This window comes from Amblyomma maculatum, chromosome 10 (assembly GCF_055883805.1).
Source record: "Amblyomma maculatum isolate TAMU_Amacu chromosome 10, ASM5588380v1, whole genome shotgun sequence".
NCBI classification, from domain to species: Eukaryota; Metazoa; Arthropoda; class Arachnida; order Ixodida; family Ixodidae; genus Amblyomma; species Amblyomma maculatum.
In genome coordinates, this window is record NC_139353.1 from 43,942,387 (window position 1) to 43,966,495 (window position 24,109).

The 24,109-nt window shown below is 47.6% G+C and overlaps 1 protein-coding gene across 3 annotated transcripts in view; it reads right to left on the bottom strand.

Moving 5' to 3' along the window:
- Positions 1 to 24,109, bottom strand: part of trh (PAS domain-containing protein trachealess) — a 592,592-nt gene that overhangs the window by 39,872 nt on the left and 528,611 nt on the right. For all 3 annotated transcript variants that reach the window (XM_084582630.1, XM_084582631.1, XM_084582632.1), the window contains one exon: positions 9,330 to 9,571. In XM_084582630.1, coding sequence (XP_084438756.1) covers positions 9,330 to 9,571 — 242 coding nt within the window. The remainder of the gene's footprint in view (positions 1 to 9,329; positions 9,572 to 24,109) is intronic.

Here is a 24,109-nt window from a genome sequence, read left to right on the forward strand (position 1 = left end):
GCGGTCACCTCTCTCTGCACGGGGCCGGATCCGGTTCATAAAGCGAGGCCGTAAGTCAGTCGGCCGACATAAACTGCGCGACTGTGTCGATGCTAAGCTAGGAGCTGGCGCAGCGCCTGCCTCATTCGCGCCATTATAACACAGCAGGGTGGGCGGTTTCGATGAATAACGGTGAGACAAAGAATATTGCAGTGATCAAAACAAGAGATAATCCGAGCACTTTAATCGACCTTCATAAGTACGGAGGCGGAAGTTCGAAGTGACTGTAGTGCGTATGCCGTACCTAGGTTGCTGCTACGCTATGCAAAATGCACGCAACTGACATGAGCAAATCCTTATGAGTGAACACGTCAGTAAACCTGACCTGCAGATAGCGGCGCGTCAGATGCAATCTCGCAGAGCGACATACTCAAATTAGTAGGTCCACATCTATGTGCCTTCTCTACAGGCATCCGAAGAGGTACCGGACAACCGATTGTCATAAGGTGTAAGCTTCTGCATATCACTTGAATGTCAAGGTCAAATAGAAACATAGAGATATACGAATTCTATGTACTGATATTGGCGTCGCGGTTTAAACCTCGTTGTTTTCACATACATGAAAAAAATACATCTGGATCAGTACGCTAAAAATAAACTTAATATAGGTCGGAGTCAACATAAAAATATAGTCTGCGCACAACGAATGTGCGCCAACGAATGGTGCCAAAAACAGATAACGTTCCTCGCGTTCCACAACCGTAATAACAATTCAAGACTTATTCAGTGCAATCCTCGACAGCGTCCAGAAGACGAAGCGCGTCGCGAAAGCGCATTTCAATCCTCGTTGATTCGGACATGCTTCGGCGAGTGTCGAAAGCCGTATGGCGGCAACGGCGTCAGCGACCGGAACGCGTGGAATCACGGCGGACCGTCAGGGCCCGGTGCACAGACCAGATGGTCGTCGACGGAACAGAGAGACCAGCCACATCCTGTGGTGTTGGTACTTCGTTCTGTGCCTCAGGCGTGACCCTCGTTTTCAGCGGACCTTCGCGGTATGATGGGAGCCACACTTCCCCAAAAATTCGCGTTGGGCTCGCTAGGGGCAGATTTGGTACTGAAGGCGTTTTGGTATAAGCTGACTACCATGAGTTGGCGGGATATGAGCTGGCAGCTGCCATGTTGTTTTGTCTCATGATGAGACACTACCAGCCGATCAATCAGTGCTAGCATGTTACCTAATACAACTACAACCTATCGAAACCGCACTCATGATTTTTCGCTCAAAACGATGACGCAGTCGACGCCCGATTTTCGGGATAACAGGTCCTTAACGCCACATGGTAAAAACAGGAGCTTTACACGACAAAGTGCCACGTAATCGTAACTCCGTTGTTTGGCGCAAAGTATGGCAACCGAACTTCTCAATACTTCAAAGAGGCAGTATAATAAACTGTTTTTTATGTTGGCTGAATTATAATTACGGCCACCCAATCCGAGATTTAAAAAAGCTGGGCTAATTTTATTGGTTGCTATTGCAGCTCAACTGATAGATGTCGATGTTGAATTACTTGCACATGAATACAGCCTTTGTTAAATGTTTAGAATCCCATGTGGTTGCTTAATTCTAAGCCGTATATTCCGGCACCTGTAGCATTCGTGGAAGAAGCCGTACCGTTTGGAGGAGCAGAACCAAAATTCTCCTTGCCTTCAGATTTGGAACACCGGGGCTGCATTATACAAGGCACACGGTAAGGCTCCCAGTATCTTCTCTTTTCTCCAAAATTTTGACAGGAGCTGTACATGCGTACTGTGAGAATCGGGGTCACCAGGCGTTAAGTGTCTACTGCGCCCATTTCTTACTTCCCATCATTTTGAGCACGGCGCCACTAAAATGTGCTGAGTGCTGCGAGACCTACTCAAAGAAACCGCATACTTCCGGCGTGCCCGGCCAAAACTAGTCATTTCATCATAACGGATGCCACAGGCAGCGGGAAAAGTAGCCAGGTGCCACAGTACATACTGGGCTGTTACATGAAATGAGGAGTTGACGTTGAACGATATATTGCCTACCCACGAGAAATGAATAGGTGTCGACAACATACTAAAACAAAATATTTGAGCAATTATAGATGCCTAGACGCACAAGCCGCTGAAACATATAAATTAAATCACATACGAGCCACGGCTTTTAGTGGTACTCTTGATCGAATACTCATGGAAACCCTAAGTGGCTATCTCTCTCTCTTTCTTTCTCTCTTTCTATCAGTCCACTTTTTAAAATAGTGCGTTTTGTTGGCGTCAATGCATTTACTGAGAGTGTCTTGAATAAAACATTTGTCACAATCTTACAACCACTGCAGAAACCCTTTGCACTGCCAGTGTAGACGACCCACTTCCCTTTCGGTAGACCGCAATATTTTGTTTCTTCTTTTGTTTTCTTCCAACATTTTGTTGTTTGCGCACCACATCTTCGATGTTCTTGATCAATCAGAGGCCTATACTCCCGCTGCAGCTGGCCAAGCATTTATAACCATCTATATTCTTCATATTTTTCTCATCGCCGACTTTTGTGTCATCACACAAAGGGTGCACCGCTTCGCCGTGTTGATCCCAGCCCTTGTGTTAGCACAACATCCAGCCTCGAATTCATCCACATGCTTCGTACATACGAGAACAATTTGACGGCATTGACATCCCACCTACGCGAGCAGTTTGACGTCCGCAAGAGGAAAATGTGTGTGTGTGTGTGTGGGGGGGGGGGGGGGGGGGGGGAGCTAGGGGGAAGGGGGATATGCGCACTTTATAAACCGTAAGAAAAACATGACCATTGCAATGACTCATGTGTCGCAAGTCTTTGTTTCTGCAATCTCTTCGCCAAATAGGCACCGGAGGCCGCCACAAATAAACTTTACAACGCCGGATGTTCTTGAATACAGGGGAATCCAGTAATATGCGTTGTGGGGCTAGTTGGTTCATACTCAGATAGGTATATACTTGTATCACTTGTATGTATATATATATATATATATATATATATATATATATATATATATATATATATATATATATATATATATATATATATATATACACAAGTGATCTAAGCTTGCGACGTGTATCCATATTAGCTTCTAAGTTTATATTGCGCTCCCAACGAGCAGTAAAAGTCTCCTAGAGAAAACCAATGGGGTAAATTTAGGAAAATAAACATCAAGAAACTACAAGCCTGAAGGGAGAGGCTCCGCGGATATATTTATTGTTGTGGTGCAGTTATTACAATATGTAAAAAATAACATTCAAGAACTCAATCTTTTCCAATATTTTTTTCAAATTTTCAGGGTATGCATCTTTGAAGACGGGCCTTTACTTTAAAAAACAAAACAAAAAACAACTCCATAAATTCTAAACTTCGCTGGTCAATAGTATTTTAATACATGCAGGCCTAAACTATATAGCATAGCGGACTAGAAATGCCTGAATAACGAGACGTTAAAACTGCGACACACACGTCCGCTCTTTATGTAGGATGCATCGAGAACAGTGACATGCTAAAACGTCTGAACTGTTTCAGACTATTTGTTGGTAAACAGAGACAGTTAATAGGACAGCATACAAGAACCTGAAAACCCTAATGATCCACCTGCCGCACCCCGCTTGCGTTATTTCGTGTACCAAAAGAACACATAAAAAGATCAGGGTCAATATCTCTTGGCTTTATCGAATCCTTACAGGCCACCCCCATACTTACTTTCACTAATGTACAGAAAAAGCAGCTCATAAACCTTAAAGTCGAAAACCTGCATGGTCTAACTACGAATCCACAATCGTTTAAAACAAATCAGTTCCCGCATTCTGACCTCAATAGTGGGGCCAAAAGTAACCCTTTTAGCGTGACTGACTAAAGTCGGGCCTGCTGATAGTGCCTAGCCAAACAAATGCCCCCTTTATATTTTTCGTTCCCACACCTCTATTGTTCATTAAAAGAAGCCATAGAAACGTAGTAGTAAATAAAGACGCCAGACGCCGGCTCAGAACGTACCTCCACAAAGCTAAATACGAACGACCATACACAGCCAGGCTTCAGGACAATAGAGACAAGAGCAGCGAACCTCCAGAGGCTTCGCACCGTTCCGTTCCCAGCACAGAAAAAGCTCGTGCCATTCGCGCCCGGGCCGACCCTCTTATGGGCAGACAATGGCGAGAGATAACCGGGTAAGGGCTGGGGATCCAAATCCGGTGCTTTAGCGGCAGCGATGGTGGCAGCCAAGCCTTCGCCCCCCTCCATCTCTTAGCGGGAAAACCTACCCAGAAGCAAGCACTAATCTGCTCAGATTTATAGGCACTTTGAACGAGAGCGCGCGTGGGCCTGAGTGCGACCTCATGGCTTCGACGCTATCGTCTCGAACTGAGGGAAAGACGGCCGAACGGCAGCTTTACACCACGCGAGGGTCGGTTCTCCGGTAACCCACAGAGAATCTGTGGCATCCCCCTGCCCTCTTGGCCCCCAATGTAAACAGGCCACCACCGGTACATATATATATATGGGGCACGTACGGGAGAGAAGCCTATATCAACACGATCGACGCTGGCTTGGTCGCCAGGAGAAACGGGAGACACCTCACCCTACAGCTTTTAAAAGACGCCTGGGATTGGGAGATGAAACGCACAGCGAGAGGACTTGGTCCGCTGTTAAGCATTTGAGCCTGTAAGTGACTCAGGAGAAGATGAAAGATCCGGATCAGTCGAGTTCTGCCGATCACTGACGACACCGTTATCTGCACTAAAGAAAATTACTGCAAGCTACGGCAGAACATTCCTTTCTTTTTACAGTTTATTTACTTTTTGTTATTTTTGGGACATTCTTTCAGAAACAATTGATCTCGGATAACAGGGTTGAAGGCAGGTGCTCTCTGCCTAACGAGGGGGCCCTGTTACCCATACACAGGACGGCCGATGGGCATGTGATGGATTGAGACCTTATGTAAATACACGTGAGAAACTAAGCAAGCTGTTCTGAAAACACCAACAACACAATCAAGCAACATTTGGACATATAGTATACGCTTTTGGCGTGGAACAAAAAAGAAAATACTCATGGCAAAGAATAGGATAGCATGTAAGTTGTGGTGACTACTTTAAAGCTCCTAGATGATCTAAATTGCTACGTGATATTTGAGAAGGATGGATGGGTGTTCAGAAGGTTAGGGATCAAGTATACCAGAGTTTGGCTGCCATAGTTCTCACAGCGGATAGATTATAGAAACTGTGTATCATGTTGTATCGAGTAGTGAGCCCGCTCAATGGAGTTGTGCTATAGATTGATCTCATAGAGTTTGATTTCGAATGTGTTTGACAAGTTGAAGGTGATAAAACTGGTGAACCTTAACCACCTTGCGCCTTTGAAATACAGGGACCGTGTGTTCCAGACACTCAAGGTTTTCCATGCATCGAGTCGCTCGCTTCTGGAGAGAGATGAGTCTGCCAAGTTGGTCTTAGTGGTAGAACCCCGAACTAGTAAGCAGTAGTTAAGGTGAGACTGGATAACGTGAAGCACAACTGGCACTTTAACCATACAGGGGTTAAGCGCCTAATTTTATGCAACATGCCAACGGATCTAGATACGTTCGCGTACATACTGTTGGTATGTGGTATCCACTTCGTACTCCACCCAAGAACTTAAAAACAAAGCTATGTCTAAAACAGCGTCATTAATTTTAATATTGATTAACACATTATCAGGTTCATTTCTGGGTTTAAAGATGACATATTTCGTTTTACCAACATTTAGCTGTAGTTATTCTACATTTAGCCAAGATTATAATTCTCGCAACCATGTATTGGCCCGGAATGTAAGAGCGCTCAGATTATTGCAAAAAAAAAAAAATAATAATAATAATAAGCTAGTGTAATCAGCGTAGATAATAATTTCTAGGGTAAGTGGAGTACGTACAATATCATTAATGTAGGTCATAAAAAGCGACACTCCTAAGATAGAGCCCTGCGGAACGCTGTGTGTTATTTCTTTTAGCTTAGAACGAAAACCATTGACTAATGTGCACTGAAACCATCAGGATAAATAGGTGCGTATCAGCTGGAGCGCTACGCCTCGAATGCCGTAAAACCGGAGTTTCTGGAACATAATATCACACTTAACTGAATCGAAAGCCTTCCTGAAATCTAAAAACAAGCCGACAATAAAGAGTTTGCGCTCAAAATTATTCAGCAATTTTTATTTAACGTTCAGTAATGCCATTTCAGTGGATGTTTTGCAAAAAAAAAAAAAAACAAACAAACAAAAAAGAACATACTGCTTTTAAGTGAAGACTTTCTTTTCGTCAAGGAACCTAATTAATGGCGTTTTCAGGAGATGCTCTAAATCTTTCTAGAACAAGAAACACTTCTGCCTCTCACGTTTGTCCTCGCTTCCTTCAATTCACAATATGCTTAGAACATTATATTAAATTACCATTTTACCAGTGAGAAAGAAAACCTATAGCATCTCTCACATCCCTCCAATTGGCCGCTCTCGCGGTGATTTGCAACGGGAAGCACGGGAGAGGAGACCGCAGGGAGAAAGCTGCACCGAGGCACGAACGACGGGGGAGTGCGAGCGAGGAAAGGAGCCGTCGTGTCCCCACAAGGGAGTTTTGGGAAGGCCGTAGAGAACCGCACACCAAGGCTACTCCGAGTGCTAACGCACAATAGCGGTCGCCATTTTCCTCCTTTGCCCATCTCTGAACCGAAGAAGCGAGACAAGAGGGAGAGCTGGATAATAAGGAAGAAAGGGGAACCGAGGAAACTCTGAAGAGGCCGTAAAGAGAACAGGAATTGGGGAGAATGGTAAAACGGAGGCAAATGAAAGGCAGAAAGAAAAAAACACGAACGAATGTGCCTAGTGCCTAGGGAGTGGAGGGGACGAAGGCGGAGAGAGACACGCTGACCCAAGGCACAAACTGGCCCGGGCCAACAGGCAGGCAAAAGAGCCCCGTCTATCGGATGGCGCTGATTACGGCGATGGCCGCGCGGACCTCCCTCCATTTCCGTTATTGGCCATATTAACGGGACGGGCGGCGGAGGTGGCAGACAAGAGAACCGCGCCGTACCGGATTAGGCAGTGAGCAGGCCTACCTTCGAGGATACGGAGAAACAGAGCGGTCCGGATAGAGCCAAGGGAAGAGAGAACTAAGGCCGCAGAATCACGTACAGGGAAATGGGCGAGGGAGAGGTGGGAAACCTAGGTGGCAGCTTCCTCATCTTCCCATTTACATTTCGCTCCATCTCTCAAGCCTGCTCCCTAAATGGGGATGTGCCGTGCTTTGTTCAAACCAACTCCAATGTGGTAACTCGAGGAAAAAAAAAACGATAATGGGCACAGGCACACGCGAGGCGTAAAAACAAAGGCTCAACAAAGGACCAGCTGAAAGCGTGAAATCTTGAAATGGATGCAGTAACGGAGCAGAGAGAAAAAAAAGGTTATGGGTTTATGGGGTCTTAATTTCCAATACGTCATCATCAGGCAGGGCTGCTGAGGGCAGGAGGGTTGGGTTGGGAGCCAGGGATGCTAACACGCGGCCCTACGGCTCAGGCGGCGCGATAAAGCCAACATACGGGGAGAACATAGCGGAATCCAGCAATATTAAACGATCACCATATCGTGGATTAAGGGATTCGGAGGGGAGGAACCAATGAGCTTTTTTCCGAGCCTGTGCTGACTTAGTGGAGACGCTGCATCATCTATACAGTAACAGAGATGTCGCCGGATCGGTGAATATTCTTTCATGCTGTCCCAAAAAATGGGCTGAAAAAAAAAAAAACATGAACGGCCAAAAGAACGGGCCTGGCAGCGCCGTTACACTCCTTACGTGACGAACCTTTTATCGCCTACCATCCTTTTTTTTTTTTTAAACTTCACCGTGACCACACGCAAACCTTTTCATTGAAAGCAAAAGTTTCACTCAGTGATGTCAGAGCTAGTGGTTATAATACTGATTACGAAACAAAGGGAGCGGTGTCTAGGCGGGTTCACCACATGTCGAGCCTAGAGCAAACCGGTCGCTCATGTATACGTTCAGACACGCGCATGTCATTTTAGAAGCGGGTACTGCTGAGCTCGCCCGCCTCCACGTTCTAAAGCGGGTCTGACCCCTGAACCGGCCGGAGCGTGTCCGACTGGTCAGCGCTCGTGCCCAGCCAACCCTGCCGCGGCGCGCCCCTGTGCGTCGTTAACAAAGAAAAAAAAAAAGAAAAAGAAAGGATAACAATATGCCAAAAGAGAGCCCCGCCTTCACAATAAAATCCTCCTTTCCTCCGTAGTGAAGCTGCAGGCCTCCGACAAAAGCACCGTTACTTTTTTTTTCTTTCTCTCTCTACTATGCTTGGCTCCGTATATTTCTCAGTGTCCACCTCCTCCCCTTCACCGCTAGCCTCTTTAAGCCTGGTCACTGTATAGTGCAGCCTTCGGGTCATTGCTGCTAATCGGCTCTCTCCTACAGAGAGCGAATGAGAGAGAGAGAGAGAACGGCTGCTTGGAGCCATTAGCAAAATTGCGCGGCGTACACTGATCCGGGCGTTTTCTCGCAAGGCAAGGTTTTGCTCGCAGAGCCGTTAGCTATCCGCGAGTGCCGTTCCGTCAAATCCGGCCGAATCAGCTCTCGGCGTCGTTACACGCACGCCAGGCAGGCGGTGCTACGCACGTGTGGCGACGCGAAAAACTCGCTGCGTCATCACCGCCTTCCTGTTCCATTGCCTAGGGACAACCTCGTGGAATGGTACAGCACAGATGCACAGAACGCGAAGCGAATGCGATGCCAACGAGGGGCGCAAGAGGCCTAGGAGATGCTGACGTGTTTTGTCAGGCATGGCGGAAGCAGACGACAGACGTCACTGAGAGAGGACCGTTTGCAAACAGCTGATTGACGAGCTCGAAACAAACGGTGCGCAAAGAGGGGGGTTGGGGGGGGGGGGGGGGGTTATGAAGTAATATGGTAGGAAACTTGGCTGAAAAGCAAAAGGAAGCAAGGGTTTGTCGGCGCCGCGGTTATTGGCTGCTTCTGTTAAGCAGACACAGCAAAACCGAGCGATGAGTGTGTTGAACTACGTCGCCGGAGCCCCCATCCCCTGTTCCTCCTCCGCAGCTGACACCTATTCATTCACACGGATGCAATGAGCCCGTATCACTCATTTAAGACCTAAGGAAAATCGTACCATCGACCTCCACCCATCACTACCACAGGGGGTTCTTCAACGTCTCTTCCCGAACAGGACATGCGCAAGACGAGAGCTTAGGATGCGTAGCTCCTATGGGCGACAAGCAATCGTTGCTTTATGGGTTAATGTGAGCAGCGTACCTTTGAGCGCCTTGGAGGGCGACGAGGCTGGGTCCCTGAGCCAGGGCCGGTGTCCGTGCTGGGAAAAGTCCCTGAGTTTCAGGTAGGAAATGGTGAGGCGGATGATGGAGGCCTTGTCGAGCTGGCTGGTGATGGCCGCCGGCAGCGGCAGCATCTTGGCCAGCTCGTAAAACTCGTAGTTCTCCTTGCCCCTCCGTGACCTGGCTGCGTCCCGGCTCTTTTCCTTTCGCATCTCGAGGATACTGGAACAGAGAAAATGGATGCTGATGCCCTATATGCATACAACGCAGGTCGAGATCTTTTAGGACAATCCGCAACTGATGCTAACACACAGATGATATTTGCCAAGTATGGCTCGCTTAGTGGCCTGATTGGAGCAATGTGATTTGAGTGACGACCTAAACAATAAAGATTCTGTCTACTCCCCTTTATCCCCATCCACGGCCATGAGCCTTCCCATTCAATAAAGGACATTCACTCAATCAATCCGCAGAGAACATCGCAAAGACCCAGGAGAGCCACCTGCGTTGATGACGTCATGTAGTGGAGACGGCGCCAATATCAAACTACCTGCTCTAGAGTAACGTGTACATGTCATCCACGTCATATGCGCTCCGTCATTCTTAAAAATGACGGACATGCTCCAGGCAGTGACTTGCATTTCCCCTGCATCAAGCTGCAGGGCAAAAGAATGTAAGCACGCGGTGTGGCGCAATACTGCTTGCAGTTCGAAGTGAGCGCCGTTGCCACTGCTCACGTCATCACCGGAAGTCGCTTCTGTAGCGAACTTCCTGCGCATCGTTCGCGGTCAGTTTCGGTTGCGTATGGAAAAATCGTCGGCCTTCTTCGAGCTCCAGGGCTTCGGAAAATGAGTTTCTGTTGAAAAACTGGTATGTCATCATCTTCACGGCTTCGAACTCATCATTGGGACTAACCACCAAAGTGTGATAATTTAGAAGTTAGTGGGTTTTAGTCAATTAGCTGGATAAATGGAGGCTTTCTGCAGCATATCGTGTCCGCCGCGGCAGAGAATATGTTCCTGCATTTTTTTTTTCTATTTTGAAACCAATATATATATATATATATAAATCACTAAGTCTTCCTTGAATCATCGCGTTATGTACAAATAATCCTATATACCTATTATTTATATACACAAACTAGGATTTTGTTTTCAAAAGTAAAAAAAAAAATGCTGTTAGCACCTTTGTAAAGTCACCGGGCTTGAGACCATCATGTAGCAGGCAAAATACGTGTTATCGTCGTAAGCCTCTGACTGGGAGAACTCCGGCGGCTCCGTGTAATAATTAGTACTGCAAACTTTTGTCCGCCGCCCCTATAACCATGGTGTTATGATTCATTTATCATTTGTCAAACGTTTGAGTCTTCGTCGTCATCCTTCGCGCCCTACTCCAATCAGAAAAAAAAGGAAAGAGCCTCTAGTGGCCTGCTCCTCTTTCTGCTTTTCTATTATTTTCGCTAAATAAGTTGAATTTGGGGCAGAATACCAACTAGCCCGACAGTTACCTCTTTTGAAACTTCTCGTCCAATTAAAATGTGGCGCGCCTACCCACACACATTTCACAAATCTTTTCACTATTTACAAATATACAAAAATGCCGCGTCATCTGTAAAACAAATCCCAAGCAACAACTTCTATTACGCGGGGTTGCTAGAGAAAAAAAAAAAAAGAAGAAAGGTAATCCCACTCGGTCGTTAAGTATTGCGGAGAGGCAGGCACACAGTCATCGGTGTGAATAAAAAATAAGAAAGGCTCACGGCAGAGACCATAACATCTCTCCTCACACGATTGAGACACAGAGACTAGGTGCGCTTATCACAAAGCGGCACATGACTTTCCGAAATCGCGCGCTTTGTGCACACGCTGGGCGAGGGGAAAACAAATTGGGTGTGAGCGGGAGGCTTCGAGGCGGCCGTTTAAAAACCGAAGGCAATAAGTGGAAGAAAATGAAATAGAAAAAACACTCTCCCTCCGGATTTTTTTTTCTTTCTTTAAACAACGACGCATTCGGCGAAAACAAAGAGCCATTTTCGAAAGCTTTCCCCAGCCTTCCCCGTGCGCGAGCAACTGCTTACCTCGTCCCCCTTCTCTCCTCTTTACACAATACAGTGTGCGACAAAAGCGGCACACGCTTCAGCAGTTCCCTGCAGCGTTATTTTTCGCACTTGGGCTAGCATCGTAATGCTTTTTACGCGTAAAAGAATGCCTGTGAAAAGCCAAAGTTCCCTTCAAAAATACTTTATACTCTCAACGATGGACAACCGCGGTCATAAGCTTCCGATGATTCACCAGTAATTCAGTATTCGATTGGACTAGATTACATTGGACTCGATTGGCCAGGTTTGGATTAGCTCGAAGAAGGTATAGGTACAACTCCTACCCTACTGCGCCGTTTTGCCTGGACAAGTAGTAAGTATCGGCTTTTGAAAGCCGGGGAGGGAGAGGCGACGTGACGACGTGTCTCGGGACATGCCCTCCACAATGCAACGCTATCACCCGCGATCTAGAAGGGGGGGGAAAAGTATATACACGCTAGAAAGGTAGGTCGGGCTTCGCTTTTTTACGCGGTTTCCGAAATAAGAGCGCGCATAAACAAAAACAAAAAAAGCAAGCAGGAGCAACCAAACAAGTTCCATAAAAAAGCGGCAGGATTTTTAAACGCGCGGGTCGTACTCGGCGAGCTCTACATCCAGAATCGCGCGAATGCCGCCAGGCGCCGGCCTTTGCAGCTCCCCGGCGATTTCGGAACCCCTGTATTCAAATTTTCTGCGACGATAAAGGGACGGCCAAGAGGGAACAAAGATACGCCAGAGAAAACAGAACAAAAGCGCCGCGCACGTCGGTGGAGAAAGATATGGACGGCACGCACTATTCTTTGCACGTATGTGCCTTTCTCGCTAAGAAAAGGGGCATATCTATTCCTCCCTCTGTGATAGCGAAAACCTGCCGTGTTGTTCTCTTATTTCTCTTTGTTTCTAACACGACAGGTATATCTTCATTTCGAATTTAAACCGTACAAATTGCGTACCATGTTTACATACAATGTTTTCCTGCGTGCACGTCGTCTGCCTCCCTCCCATCTGCGCGCTGCATGGGCCTCGACAGGTCTAACACAACACGTATAGCCACACTTATCACAAACACGCGCCTTCTTCGAGATGGGTTACTGCGAATCACGGGAAGTAAAATCAGTTAAAAAAAAAAAAAAAGGTTACAAACGTTATTACATTTATGCCCAGTCTTGAGCAGCTTGCGTTGGCTTCATTCACAAAGTAACTTAATTATGATCGGTGCATTTCGTTACGTTTTTCTGGCGAAAGCTACATTGGCCACGAACAAGGAGTTTCGCGAGGCGGAAGACACAAAGCCGTTGCCTAGCAACCGCCGCAGCTGGCGGACGCCACGCGCTCGCCGCGCCATCTGGCACTCAAGAACCAACCAGAAGAAGAAGACGATCATAGCTAGACATAGTGAGTAGCGCCTCTTAATTCCCCTTCTCTAGAGGGATGATGATAGTAGTGATGATGATAGGCTAGTCAGCGGCGCATTGCGGACGAAGGTGCACTCAGCATTGGACAGGATTCGATTGGACTAGACTACATTGGACTCGATTGGACTGGTTCGGACTGGTTTTGATGGGACAAGTTTGGATTGAATTCGACAGGATTGGTTGGATCGTATTTCACTGTAAATAACTGTACTTCATTGGACTGCATTGGTTTGGATTGGATTAGATTTGTCTGGATTGGATTACATTACATTGAATTGGATGGGATTAGATTGTATTGGAGAGAAGTAGGCAGCCGAGTGCCAGGCACACATGTTTTCGCTACGTATGTCCTGGCCTAGCTGAGCTAAGCCACGATTAATTTTCTGCGCACAAATGCCCTCCACATATTATGTCCTATAGGCGAGAAATAACAAAGCAATGAATTAAATCTGGTTTCTTTCGCTATCAACGTAAACAACTCTTCCCGCGCGTTCGATTTACACACGCGTAAGAAAAGCTCCAACAAAGCCAGCGGCCACGACTCTGCATAGACGCAAAAACCAGTGGGGCGCGCGAAGTAAGGGGCAATAAAATTCCGGCCTCAAAGTCACAGCGAATATATACATCACACGCACGCGTTCTCGCCACGCATTTGGCAAGTGCTCCGTGGGGGATATATATATCCAGCGTTCACTCGTGCGTTCCGCGACCAGACGCAATTGAAAAAGAGACCTCTCCGAGTATACATTGCGCGGGTTTTACGACTCGCTGTCGGGCTGCGATATGCCCAACACCGCGCTGACCCGCACCCAACGTGTGTTTTATGCCCCGGCTTTGAATACATGGACTCCCAGGCCGTGTCAGGACTTCGGATCTGTTGGGTGTTGGCCCTCGATGCTATCGAAGCTGCATCTAGCAAAGGGAGTGCTTCATAAAACATTTGCCTGGGACGCCCGGCTCTACTTTACTATACAAAGCCTTGCGAGCGCAGTCAAAAGAGAAGGACACGCATAAGAGAAAACGTACACTAACTGAAAAGCAAAATGCGGCTGATTGTTTGGCTGGTTAATGAATTGGTGGCAGTGCCATCTGAGCGATCGACAACGTCATCGGAACCGGTGTTGAAGAAAAGAAGGCAAAATTGACAGAACACAATATGACATGGATAATTAGTTACAGATGCGGAGAGACTCGACAGGATAATAGGCTAAAAATGTTTATAAGAACGAGCAGCTTCAATTTACCTTAGTCCACCAATGTTCCATCAACACCAAACGACTGCTAACTTTATCCGCTAGGGTTGCTAGCGCGACGTTTCCCGTGCCACCGTTGCTTTGTAGTACCATTTTCCAAACCCCCTTTGCTGACTCTGAGCGGCTGTGGCAGCGGCAAGCAGCGCTTAGAGCTGCAAACACCTCACTTTCTTAATTCGACAGAAAAATAAGCCACAAATAATGAACCTCTCGCGAAAAAAGTCGTCAAGAGCGGAAGGTTTGTCGCGTTCCATATCTTTCGCTTACGCATATAGGAAAATTGGTGTTGAGAAAAACATTCGTTTAGAGACGCGGTATAGTGCTGTTGTTGTGGCTGTAGGAAGCAGGAAAAGAAAATGCACGGGCCTGCTACTGGCTCTGTAGCTGAGCCACCTCCGCTGCCTCGTGCAGACAGAAGAGAAAATAGAGAAGAAAGAAAAGGAAGAGAAAGACGCGCGCCGCAACAGCCGTAGTCCACCACGAAGCGGTGGCGGGTGCAATGACGGCCTACAACAGATAAAAATTCGATGGCAGGCTAGCACCCGCCGCAAGCGGTGGTGACCCACCTGTCCCAGCCCCATCAGGGGTGTAGGCAACGCATACGCACACGTACGCAGTACGTCATGACAGACGTACGGACAGAGAGATACGGGATATGATAGCACTTCATCATCACCAACACTTTGTAGCCTCCGTGCAGAGATAGGTATTGGCCACGGTTTACAGTACACATAAAAACAATAAGTATATAGGCCAAAGCTTTTACCTCGGCTCATTGCAGTGTTCATACAGGGTTCGCACGTATACAACAAGGTTCGAGAGAGGAACCCTGCTCTATATACCAAGCTCTTCAGAGCGCGGACATCCTCGAGAAATAATCCTTTTCCTCACGCAACTCCGTTCATAAACGCATTGGCCCGCCATATCGGCGACGTTCCATAAATCTGACGCCGCTGGGTAGCGTATGTTCTCGTTAAAAGGGACAGACAGCGCACAAGGGGGAGCTCTGTCGGCGGAAAAATAAAGGGCGAGCCGAGAGGGATGTATTTATCGCAGCCGCGATGATCGTGCGGTCCGAGGTATAGAAAAGGGCGACCACAATGGCCCCATCGGCGGCGCTAAGATGGAGCGGCGCCGACGGAGGAGGTCGAAAGGGCCCCCTCGGAGCCGATAACCGTAAATCGCGCTCACATAGCCGGCAGCCGGGCTAGCGCAAGTGGCCTTCCTCGTTTCTCGGCCGCCATAGCGTACATCTATGTATATACGTTTACACGCATGCGCGCGCCGTTGTGGGCAGCACGGCTATAGCGACGCTGCCGTAAACAACCAAGGAGTGGTCGATCCATGCGTGGTGGCCGAAAGCTCCGAAGCGCTAAGTGGGCTCTCAAACGTCCGATTCACTCACATCTGCGAACATGAGGGCAGGGCTGTGGCACGCCGTAGTTATTCATCTGGCCCGATGAAAACCAAGTATGCAAGGCAAGAATTTTAATGAAAAAAAAAAAATACGTTTCTGTATTTCCACGCTAGGTTTTTGAAGAAGATAATTTTAACCCAGCTCAGGTCGACTGGATAATAACTATAGGGTGCCGGATCTTCTCGATACCAATAAACAAAGGCCATGTATTTACAAGCGTACAATGCGCCCAAGTGTGTGTTGCTAGCAGGATACGTTATTAATGCTATACAGGGTAGACAGAAAGCGGGGAAGAAAGGCTTCTTATAAAACAACGACGAACAGGAGGCAGGAAGGAAGCCTCAGGCAGCTGGCCAGTGTTTGGACGGCAGGATTGTCGGACGAAGATAAGTCCTGTTATTGAAACGCTGGCAGGAGCGCTGAGGCTTCCTACACAAACCGTGGTCACCTTACGTGTTTTCTGATCTTATACAGGTGACGATTTTATCCAGACGAATGAAGGGAAGCCATAAACGAGGCAAAAACTAAAAACGAATTGGCCTCAATTGACCACGTGACCTTCGATGGAAGATCCTGCACTCAACTTTATGCTTGACGATGGCTTCAATTTAATTTAGGTTCGGTTCACGGGGTTTGACTTCCCAAAGCGACTCATGCTATGAGAGACGTCGTAGTGGAGGACTCCAGAAAATTTCGACCACCTGGGGTTCTTTAACGTGCACTGACATCGCACAGCACACGAACGCCTTTGTTTACGCCTCCATCGAAAAGGGGGTGCGCAACCGGGATTCGATCTCGCGTCCTTGGGCACAGCAGTCGACCGCCCTAACTACTGCACCACCGGTGCAGTGCCATTTAGACTGCATATAGCAGTGATCACTGTGACGTTTTAACCGATAACTTTCCACAAAACGTTATCATGTTTCCGAAATGGGCCGCAAATTGTTTGTGGCGGTGTGAGGTACTTTAATATCTAGAAGCATAATGGGCTAGCATGGCGCGCGAAGTGGCCTCTGTTTATCTGGGTCGTCAATTTGAGACCGGAAATCACGAGTACACTCTCCGTCTTCGCCTGCGTTCCGGGTCCACTTCGTCTCGTTGCCGTCACCGCGTTTTCTCGTCACGGCCAGAGCAATAACATTAGACACCCCTATCGCTCTCCTGCCGCAATTACGCTCAGATTACGTACATACGTCACAGAAAAAAAAAAAAAAAAAAGACAGATTCGTTCCGCCGAGCTCAGAAGCGATTGAAAAAAAAAAAAAAAAACACACACACAAATACGGGCCGGACCGATCGAAATGGCTGCAGTGCCTACTAAGGGCCTGGTAAAGGACACCAGTGCCTACGCGATACGGGGTGTTTTTTGGTGAGGCAGCAACGACATTAACCAAACTGTGCGATACCCATAGGAGCCGTTCGCAGCTATCGCATCCGTACAGCGTCGCGCGCCCTCGACACTCACGCGGTCAAGCGGACTGGAAGAGTTGTGTGGACGACGTGCACGGGGGCCTCGCAAAAGGCGAATCTAATTGCTCTTAATGCACTAAGCGTGTACAGAGGAAGCCGTTGATCTTAAGACGCGCACGCCGGCACCTTGGGCGCCCTCATGCGATGAATCCGAGATAAACAAAGGACATTACACGACCAGTTAAGAAGCTGCCTGGCTGCCTGGCCTAAGGCAGGTGCCAGGGTTGTTTTGGCGGCTATAGCTGTCTCTTGGCCAAAACTCCGGCTGAGGGGCGTTAAGGACCTTTTTTGTATTTTTTTTCTCTCCTTAGCGAAGAAATCAAGCAATCGCTCCCTGACTGTGATAAGCCGCGATCTTCCATTAACTGTCGCGTATTAAATCACACCCCTCTCTTCCTTCTCGATTAGACATGTCGCGCTCGGGGCTATCACATGCAGGTGATTACTGCCTCTCGGATGCGTGTGCGTGATCGGGCTCTTACTATCGGCGACCAATGGAAGGCGAAAGAGAGAACGCGAACTCAAAAGCCCGAAAATACTGAATTGAATAAAATACACACGAATCTCGCTCGTTATCCATTCTAAAAGCGGTCATCGGCCTTTAGATGTGATGTAATAAACCAATAGAGTGTTTCACCTTCCTATAATTAAATGTTTGCATTCCGTTTGCCCCGCAGCACATACCAGCGAGATTGAGCAAATGTGGCTCGTTATCAATTGGAAGAGCGGTCATCGCCCTTCAGATGAGATATAACAAAAACACTAGAGGTAGCACGAAAAACACAGAGGTAGCAAACCTTCCTTATACCACATCAAGTGGGAATGTAGAAATAACTATAGCTTTCGTAAAGACCCGAGTGCAGAACAGTGGGAAAGCCGGCTGTCCAGCGGCGATCTGGGTTGCCAACTATAGGTCTGATCCAGCACACCTAGCAATCAGCGAAGCTCAACGGAGCCCTGGAATAGGGGCACCGACCCTGTGAGACGAATGAAGATTGACCTCTTCTGCTACTAGCACAAGACCTCCTTAGAGAAATTAACGTATCTCCTATCCTATCCTACTAGAGTATTTCACATTCCTTATTTTCGACCTTTTCAATGTTCGCATTTTGTTTGGCGACACAGTAAATGAACCAAAACAAGTACAATGAAAGAATGAACTAAAGTAGATAGAAGTGGAGAGTATCGCTGCGCCATTCCGCACGCAATAGAGTATATATAAACGCGAGGCAAGGGCTTCGATAATAGGCTTTTCGCAGTAAATGTATGGAGCAGCGTAGGGAAGGACAAAACTGAGACATAATGTGCGCGTCCTCCTTAATAGAGCCTAATACTGGCCCTGAAGGACTGTCGACATGTCCGTCAACGCGTAGTTTAGTAGAATCTAGTAATATTCGATGTCGAATTTCCAGTTTAAAGATAAGAGCCTTTAAATGCAATGACAAAATGCTTACTTTTTTTTTTTTTTTTTTTTTTTTGCGCTGGGAATACGCTTCTTTTTACGCTCTTCGTACTTAACGTAAATTTGCATCATTCTTTCGTAAATTTTAAGGCGGAAGCCTTCCTAAACTCATGGCGACGTTCGTGTTCGGGACTGGGATCCAATTAATGTTATCCAAGCCATCTGTATGCCATAACCAGACCCTATAGTTTCCCTATCATTGTATATTCATTACATCTAGCGGTATGTGCCACTCACGTATACGACCGCGGCGCCATTGCGCGGTGTGGGAAAACTGCCAAGCGGCGCAGAGAGTTAGTCAAGACGTATACATACATATACTTCTGGACTGTCGCACTGACAATAATGCGTAGACAGTGCTCAACAAGGAAATAATACTGAATGACGAAATAACAACACAGAGCAGACTAGCCCTTATTTGCGGATGGTACGAGTGACCCTTACTATTATAACAGTGCCTGGGCATACGGCACTCGCAAAAGTGGTGGCTTGCTTTCGCCTCAGTACTGAACGCTAAATGCGATCGCCGTAGCATTCGTAAAAAAAAAAAAAAAAAAAAAAAAAAAATATTGAAATAAATACGATCTTCCTTTCGATAGTATCTGTTCAAGGCTTTACAACGATGGCAAGGAGGCCCACATACGCGGCATCCTTAACGCGGAGTCCTTCCGCAAAAAGTGCTGCAACATGACTTCGCGCTCGTTGCTGACAGCTAACATCGACATATAGATGACGGAAAATTTGTGTGCAACATCGTAGGCACCCCATCGGTGCTTGTGCAAAAGCCACCTGTCGTTATAGTGTCACGATTATGATGCCATGACTGATAATAGAGAAGGGTGACATTAACGAGTCTTCGGCTGCAATGGACATGCTATTAACAGCACCGCGAACGCCTAAAAACCTGCTCGACACGGTTAAAGAAGCAAAATTGTTCTCACGCAGTAAACCACAGGTGAGATTCATTCATTGGTGGACAGTGAACATCAATATTGACCAATAAGGGGGCTCTGTCAGCCGAAAAGCGAAAGCTCAGCATCCCAAAACTTTCAAAATCCATCCCTCAATCGAAACGCTTGACCGCAGCACGATAACCGATCCCGCTACCACGCGTGTCCCCGCTCAGAGGTGGAACGTCTCGCCTCGCATCAGCCATATTTCGCCGCGCGCACATCTGCCACTCACACCACAGATGGCGAGGGAATGACCGAAATCAGCCTTTCTCTTCATAACTCTCTGGTCCCCCTTTTTTCCTTCCCCAATTGTGCACGTGCCGCCGTAAGGGAGATACAGTGGAGGAAACGAATGAATGGCCGACGAGGAAAACGAACATCGGCTCCCTTATACGCGCATATACAGGACTCACGGATGAAGCCATCACGCATAAACAAAAAAAAAATGAACAGCAAAGAAATAGGGACCATCCGAGCCGCCTTCCGACAGAGGGGATACACCGGCACGCGCGGGGTGTGCCGCAAAAGAAGTGCTACTGGATTATTAACCGGAAGCTATTTCGGAAATCATATCAGAGCACGGAGTGAGGAGGGTCGTGATCTATCTATACTGCAGGTTGCTGGGGCAGACGCGCGGGGAAGACACGCGAGGCTGGCTCGACACGCCCGCACTCTCAGTTTGCTCCTTCTTCCGAGGCTGGATGCGCGGATACGTGTTTCGTTTCTATTTTTTCTCGCTAGTTGCTCCCCTGTGTATTATAAAGCACTGTACATAAGTTGATAATCGTGTTACTCGTACGCCGGGAGGTTCCGCTATCAATCGGGAGCCCCGGGCATACACATATATGCATGCATAATTCGCAAACAATCGCCGAAATTGCGAGGTGGTCGTTTCCGTGTTGCGTCTGCCTTATACTGTAGCGAGACCGGACAGTATTCGACGCTCTATAGTGAATCCCTTCTCCGCCGCATATGGCCACCGTTGCTGTTCTTCTTAACGGCTTATGACGGGGGTAGTACGGCAACAAAAATGACGATGACGAGCTGGCGGGATGAAAACGAGAAAAACGAGCGCACACTGAGAATACAAAAAAAAAAAAAAGGGCGTCGGCTTTGTCCACCCTTCCTAATATGTCTGTCGTTATTTTTGCTAGTCCTTAGATAACGACATAGCAGTGCGTTTGAGTCATCTTAGTCCAACTCCACCCTTCCATCTACCATTCAACATTTCTTGTGCGAAGTGTTATCTGTTAGCCTCTCAATAATTAGTAATTAAATCAGCTGAAGACATTAAATACCCCACTGCAGGACAACGATGCCGCCATCTTCCAAAACCGTAATTACAGCAAGGAAAAAGCACTACTGGATACTAAAGCACAATCACGACTCCGACCTATTATCTCCCTTTGAAAGCACTGTCTTTTAAGAACTTTAAAACTTATAAATGAGGGGTCCTGTTCCATATAACCTTCCATTTTCCCTTCCATTTAGCTGCACGTCAATATGACGGGAACATTATATAGGCGAGTCATTACGGCCAGTCATCAAAATCACAATATAGCGGGTTCCACTGTCACTGACAGCAATCGCCTCACACTGCACGCTCCTGCTAAACCACTGGCCAGGAGCGTAGTAATAAAAAAAAAAAGGGGGGGGGGGGGGGGGGGGTCAGTGGCGGAGTACTCCTCCCCCTCTCCCCTTGCTTTCTTCTTTTTTCCCTATTTTTTCGACTAACGGCTCATAACACACCCCAAAAATCTTTTTGGCTACTCCCCTGGCTACGTCAAGCACCCAAAGCAGAGGTGCGCTCACTGAGTGGCCGATTCCCCCGTCCATTCCCAAGGGCGCCTGACTGCCGCGGTTTCGTCATCCAACTACGGTGAACAATTCTAAAGGGCCAAAGCAGATTCCAAAACAATAATGTAAGGTTGTGGAATACGGCCCCACCTTACCACTTGCTGGTGATGAATTATTTACAAATGGCTCCAACTTTATCTCTGAAACAATTTACCTACCTACCCTAAACAGCTCATATTAACGCTGAGACAGGCACCTAGTTTAAAAGCAAGAAGTCAACGGGTTTGGCGCGTTCGGAAGAGCGCCGAGCAAGCTAGCCGCCGCGACGCCATCAAAGCAGCAGAAGGTGATCCTCCGCCGTTCGCTTGCAAACACGTCAAGACAGAGAAAGAGCGAAAGGGCGTGGAAGAAAAACACTAGCACTTGTACGCCTAGTGCCGTAGACGCGGCGCGCATGCAGAATGGCGCTGAGCAGACGGACCACACCTTTGTGCGCGCGCGCCGACCAATCAGGTGATGCGGGCAAGCGTGACGTCGCCGCCGATGCATGAGGAGGCTTGCGTAAACGGTGGGTCGCTAATCGATTGCGAAGCTAGCCTTCAATGCGCATGCGTCGACCCAGGAATATCCGCCCCGGGTCCGGCGGCGGCAGCGAAGACGGGAATAATCGACCCGTGTCTCTCGCTAGGGACAGCGTCCATGGGCCGAACTGAGCCGATAGCCATCCGGATGCCAGGAAGCCCTTGCCCGTGCTACAGCCTGACGTGACCTTTTTCAGACCTGCAACAGGCTTAAGCACTGTACGCATGGTAATCGCTCCAGTATCAACCTAACCTAACGCAACGCTTCTATTGCTCTGCATTTCCCCGAAAGTATGAAGGAAAAAAAGACCTCCGCGTCTTTCTATTACGCAAAAAGTCACCGGGATAACGATATCATGTTGGTCAAGCAGTAACAGCATGTAAAAAGGAAAATGATGATTGCCTGGTAAAGAAGTTGTATACTGGAAACGACTACAAAGTTGTCAAGCAGCGGTATAACGTCGCGTGGAGGTACTGATGCCTACTTCACAGCAGGAACAAGATGTCCCCGTCCCGATACAACTATAAAGTAAGTGCCACACACCTAAAAAACATCATCGTCCTCTCATAGACATCATTACACCGGCAAATATATATTTTTATTATTTAATATTCGCCCTTTTTTATGTCAGCAAACCTCTTTATATCCAGGCAGTTTTCAACGCTATAGAAAAAGAAAATGAAACGATGGGAGCAGGCCTATTACTGTTATTTGGGACGTTAAAACCCACAAACCAAACCAAACCTATTGCTGTTATACACACGGTACATAAGGTTTACGAAGCTGGTAGCACGTGCCTGCCCTCGCTCTAAAGTCTTCCTCGTCTCGATGGCTATCGTGATTGGTTTGCACGTGGATGCCGGCCAGTCACCAACCGAACTTTAGTACATGAATGCGCACACAATTTAGATTACGGGGAATAAAGTTCGGTCGACGTGCAGTCAAGAATATCAATATCGTCTCAGAACGCACGTCCTTCCTGACTCGATGCAGGACATTGATTTCCCTGCGGAACAGCCACTTCATTTCACACATTGCAGCTCTGAGCATAGAGCTGGTGGGGAAATTGAGAGGTTGCGAGCGTGGAGGCTAACCAAGAGGGTTCTACTTAAGTTGAGGACAACGCAGAGGGCTATGGAACGAAAAACGGTAGGGGTAACATTAGGAGATAGGAAGCGTGCAGAGTGGGTCAGAGAAATAACTCATGTTACCGACATTCTAGCGGAAATTAAGAAGAAGAAATGGGCATGGGCAGGACATGCAGTGCGAAGAGGGGATAACCGATGGTCGCTTAGGGTAACAAACTGGATTCCAAGGGAAGGAAAGCGTAGCAGGGGGCGGCAGAAAGTTAGGTGGGCGGATGAGGTTAAGAAGTTCGCAGGGGTCGAGTGGATGCAGCTAGAACAGAACCAGGTTAATTGGAGAAATATGGGAGAGGCCTTCGCCCTGCAGTGGGTATAGTCAAGCTGATGATGATGAGCGGTTAAGAAGCAAGGGCTGAAGAACTCGATGTTGCTTGAAAGGTGACCGATGCCACCATGTGGCATCGAACTCTTTTGTCTCCCAGAAACCTGAACAGTCACTATAGCTAGAAGATTGTCGACCGCAAAACTTAACCTAACTACAAAAAATTGCTCCAGGCCGTTTACGGCCTATAAACGTAGACCGGAGGTTTCCAGAGTATGACCGTAAGTGAACAGGGGCAACGACATTGGCAAGTGCTCCGAGCCACTGTGTGCCGCAAAGACGCTTTGTGAAATTACGTCATTCGCGACGAAAATGCGCGTGACACAAGGTGAGATGCGTCTGCGTTGCGCGAAGCTGCGCATCACTGGTGCAGAACGGCCGATTCCTGGAAGTTACGACAATGCTTGTTTTGCACTACGTTTCCCACGTGTAAGGTGTCGGTGGCGTAACACACCAAGCGCAAAGAGTCGCGCTTCAGGTTGGTCAGACTTGGCTGACGTCACGAGAACACACCACGTTGGCTGCTTATCACAATGTTGCCGCTTGTACTCGGGGTTGAGTTTAAGACTGTAAGTGCGCACTCTCTACCCTATTTTATTATAGATCTGTGGGCATGTGACAGCCTTCTCTCCTTGGCGCTCTTTCTTTCCTTTTTCTTCCTTTGTTCTCTTCCCCATGTGTAAGGCAACCTACTGGGCGTCACCTAGTTAACCTCCCTGCCTTCCTATTCTATTTCTCTCTCTCTCTCTCTCTCTCTCTCTCTCTCTCCGGTGAGGACACTAAGCATCCACTAGAACTTACCCCTGGCGCTAAACCGACTGTAGCGGCATACATTTCATCATGCACCTTACATAGAGCCATTTAACA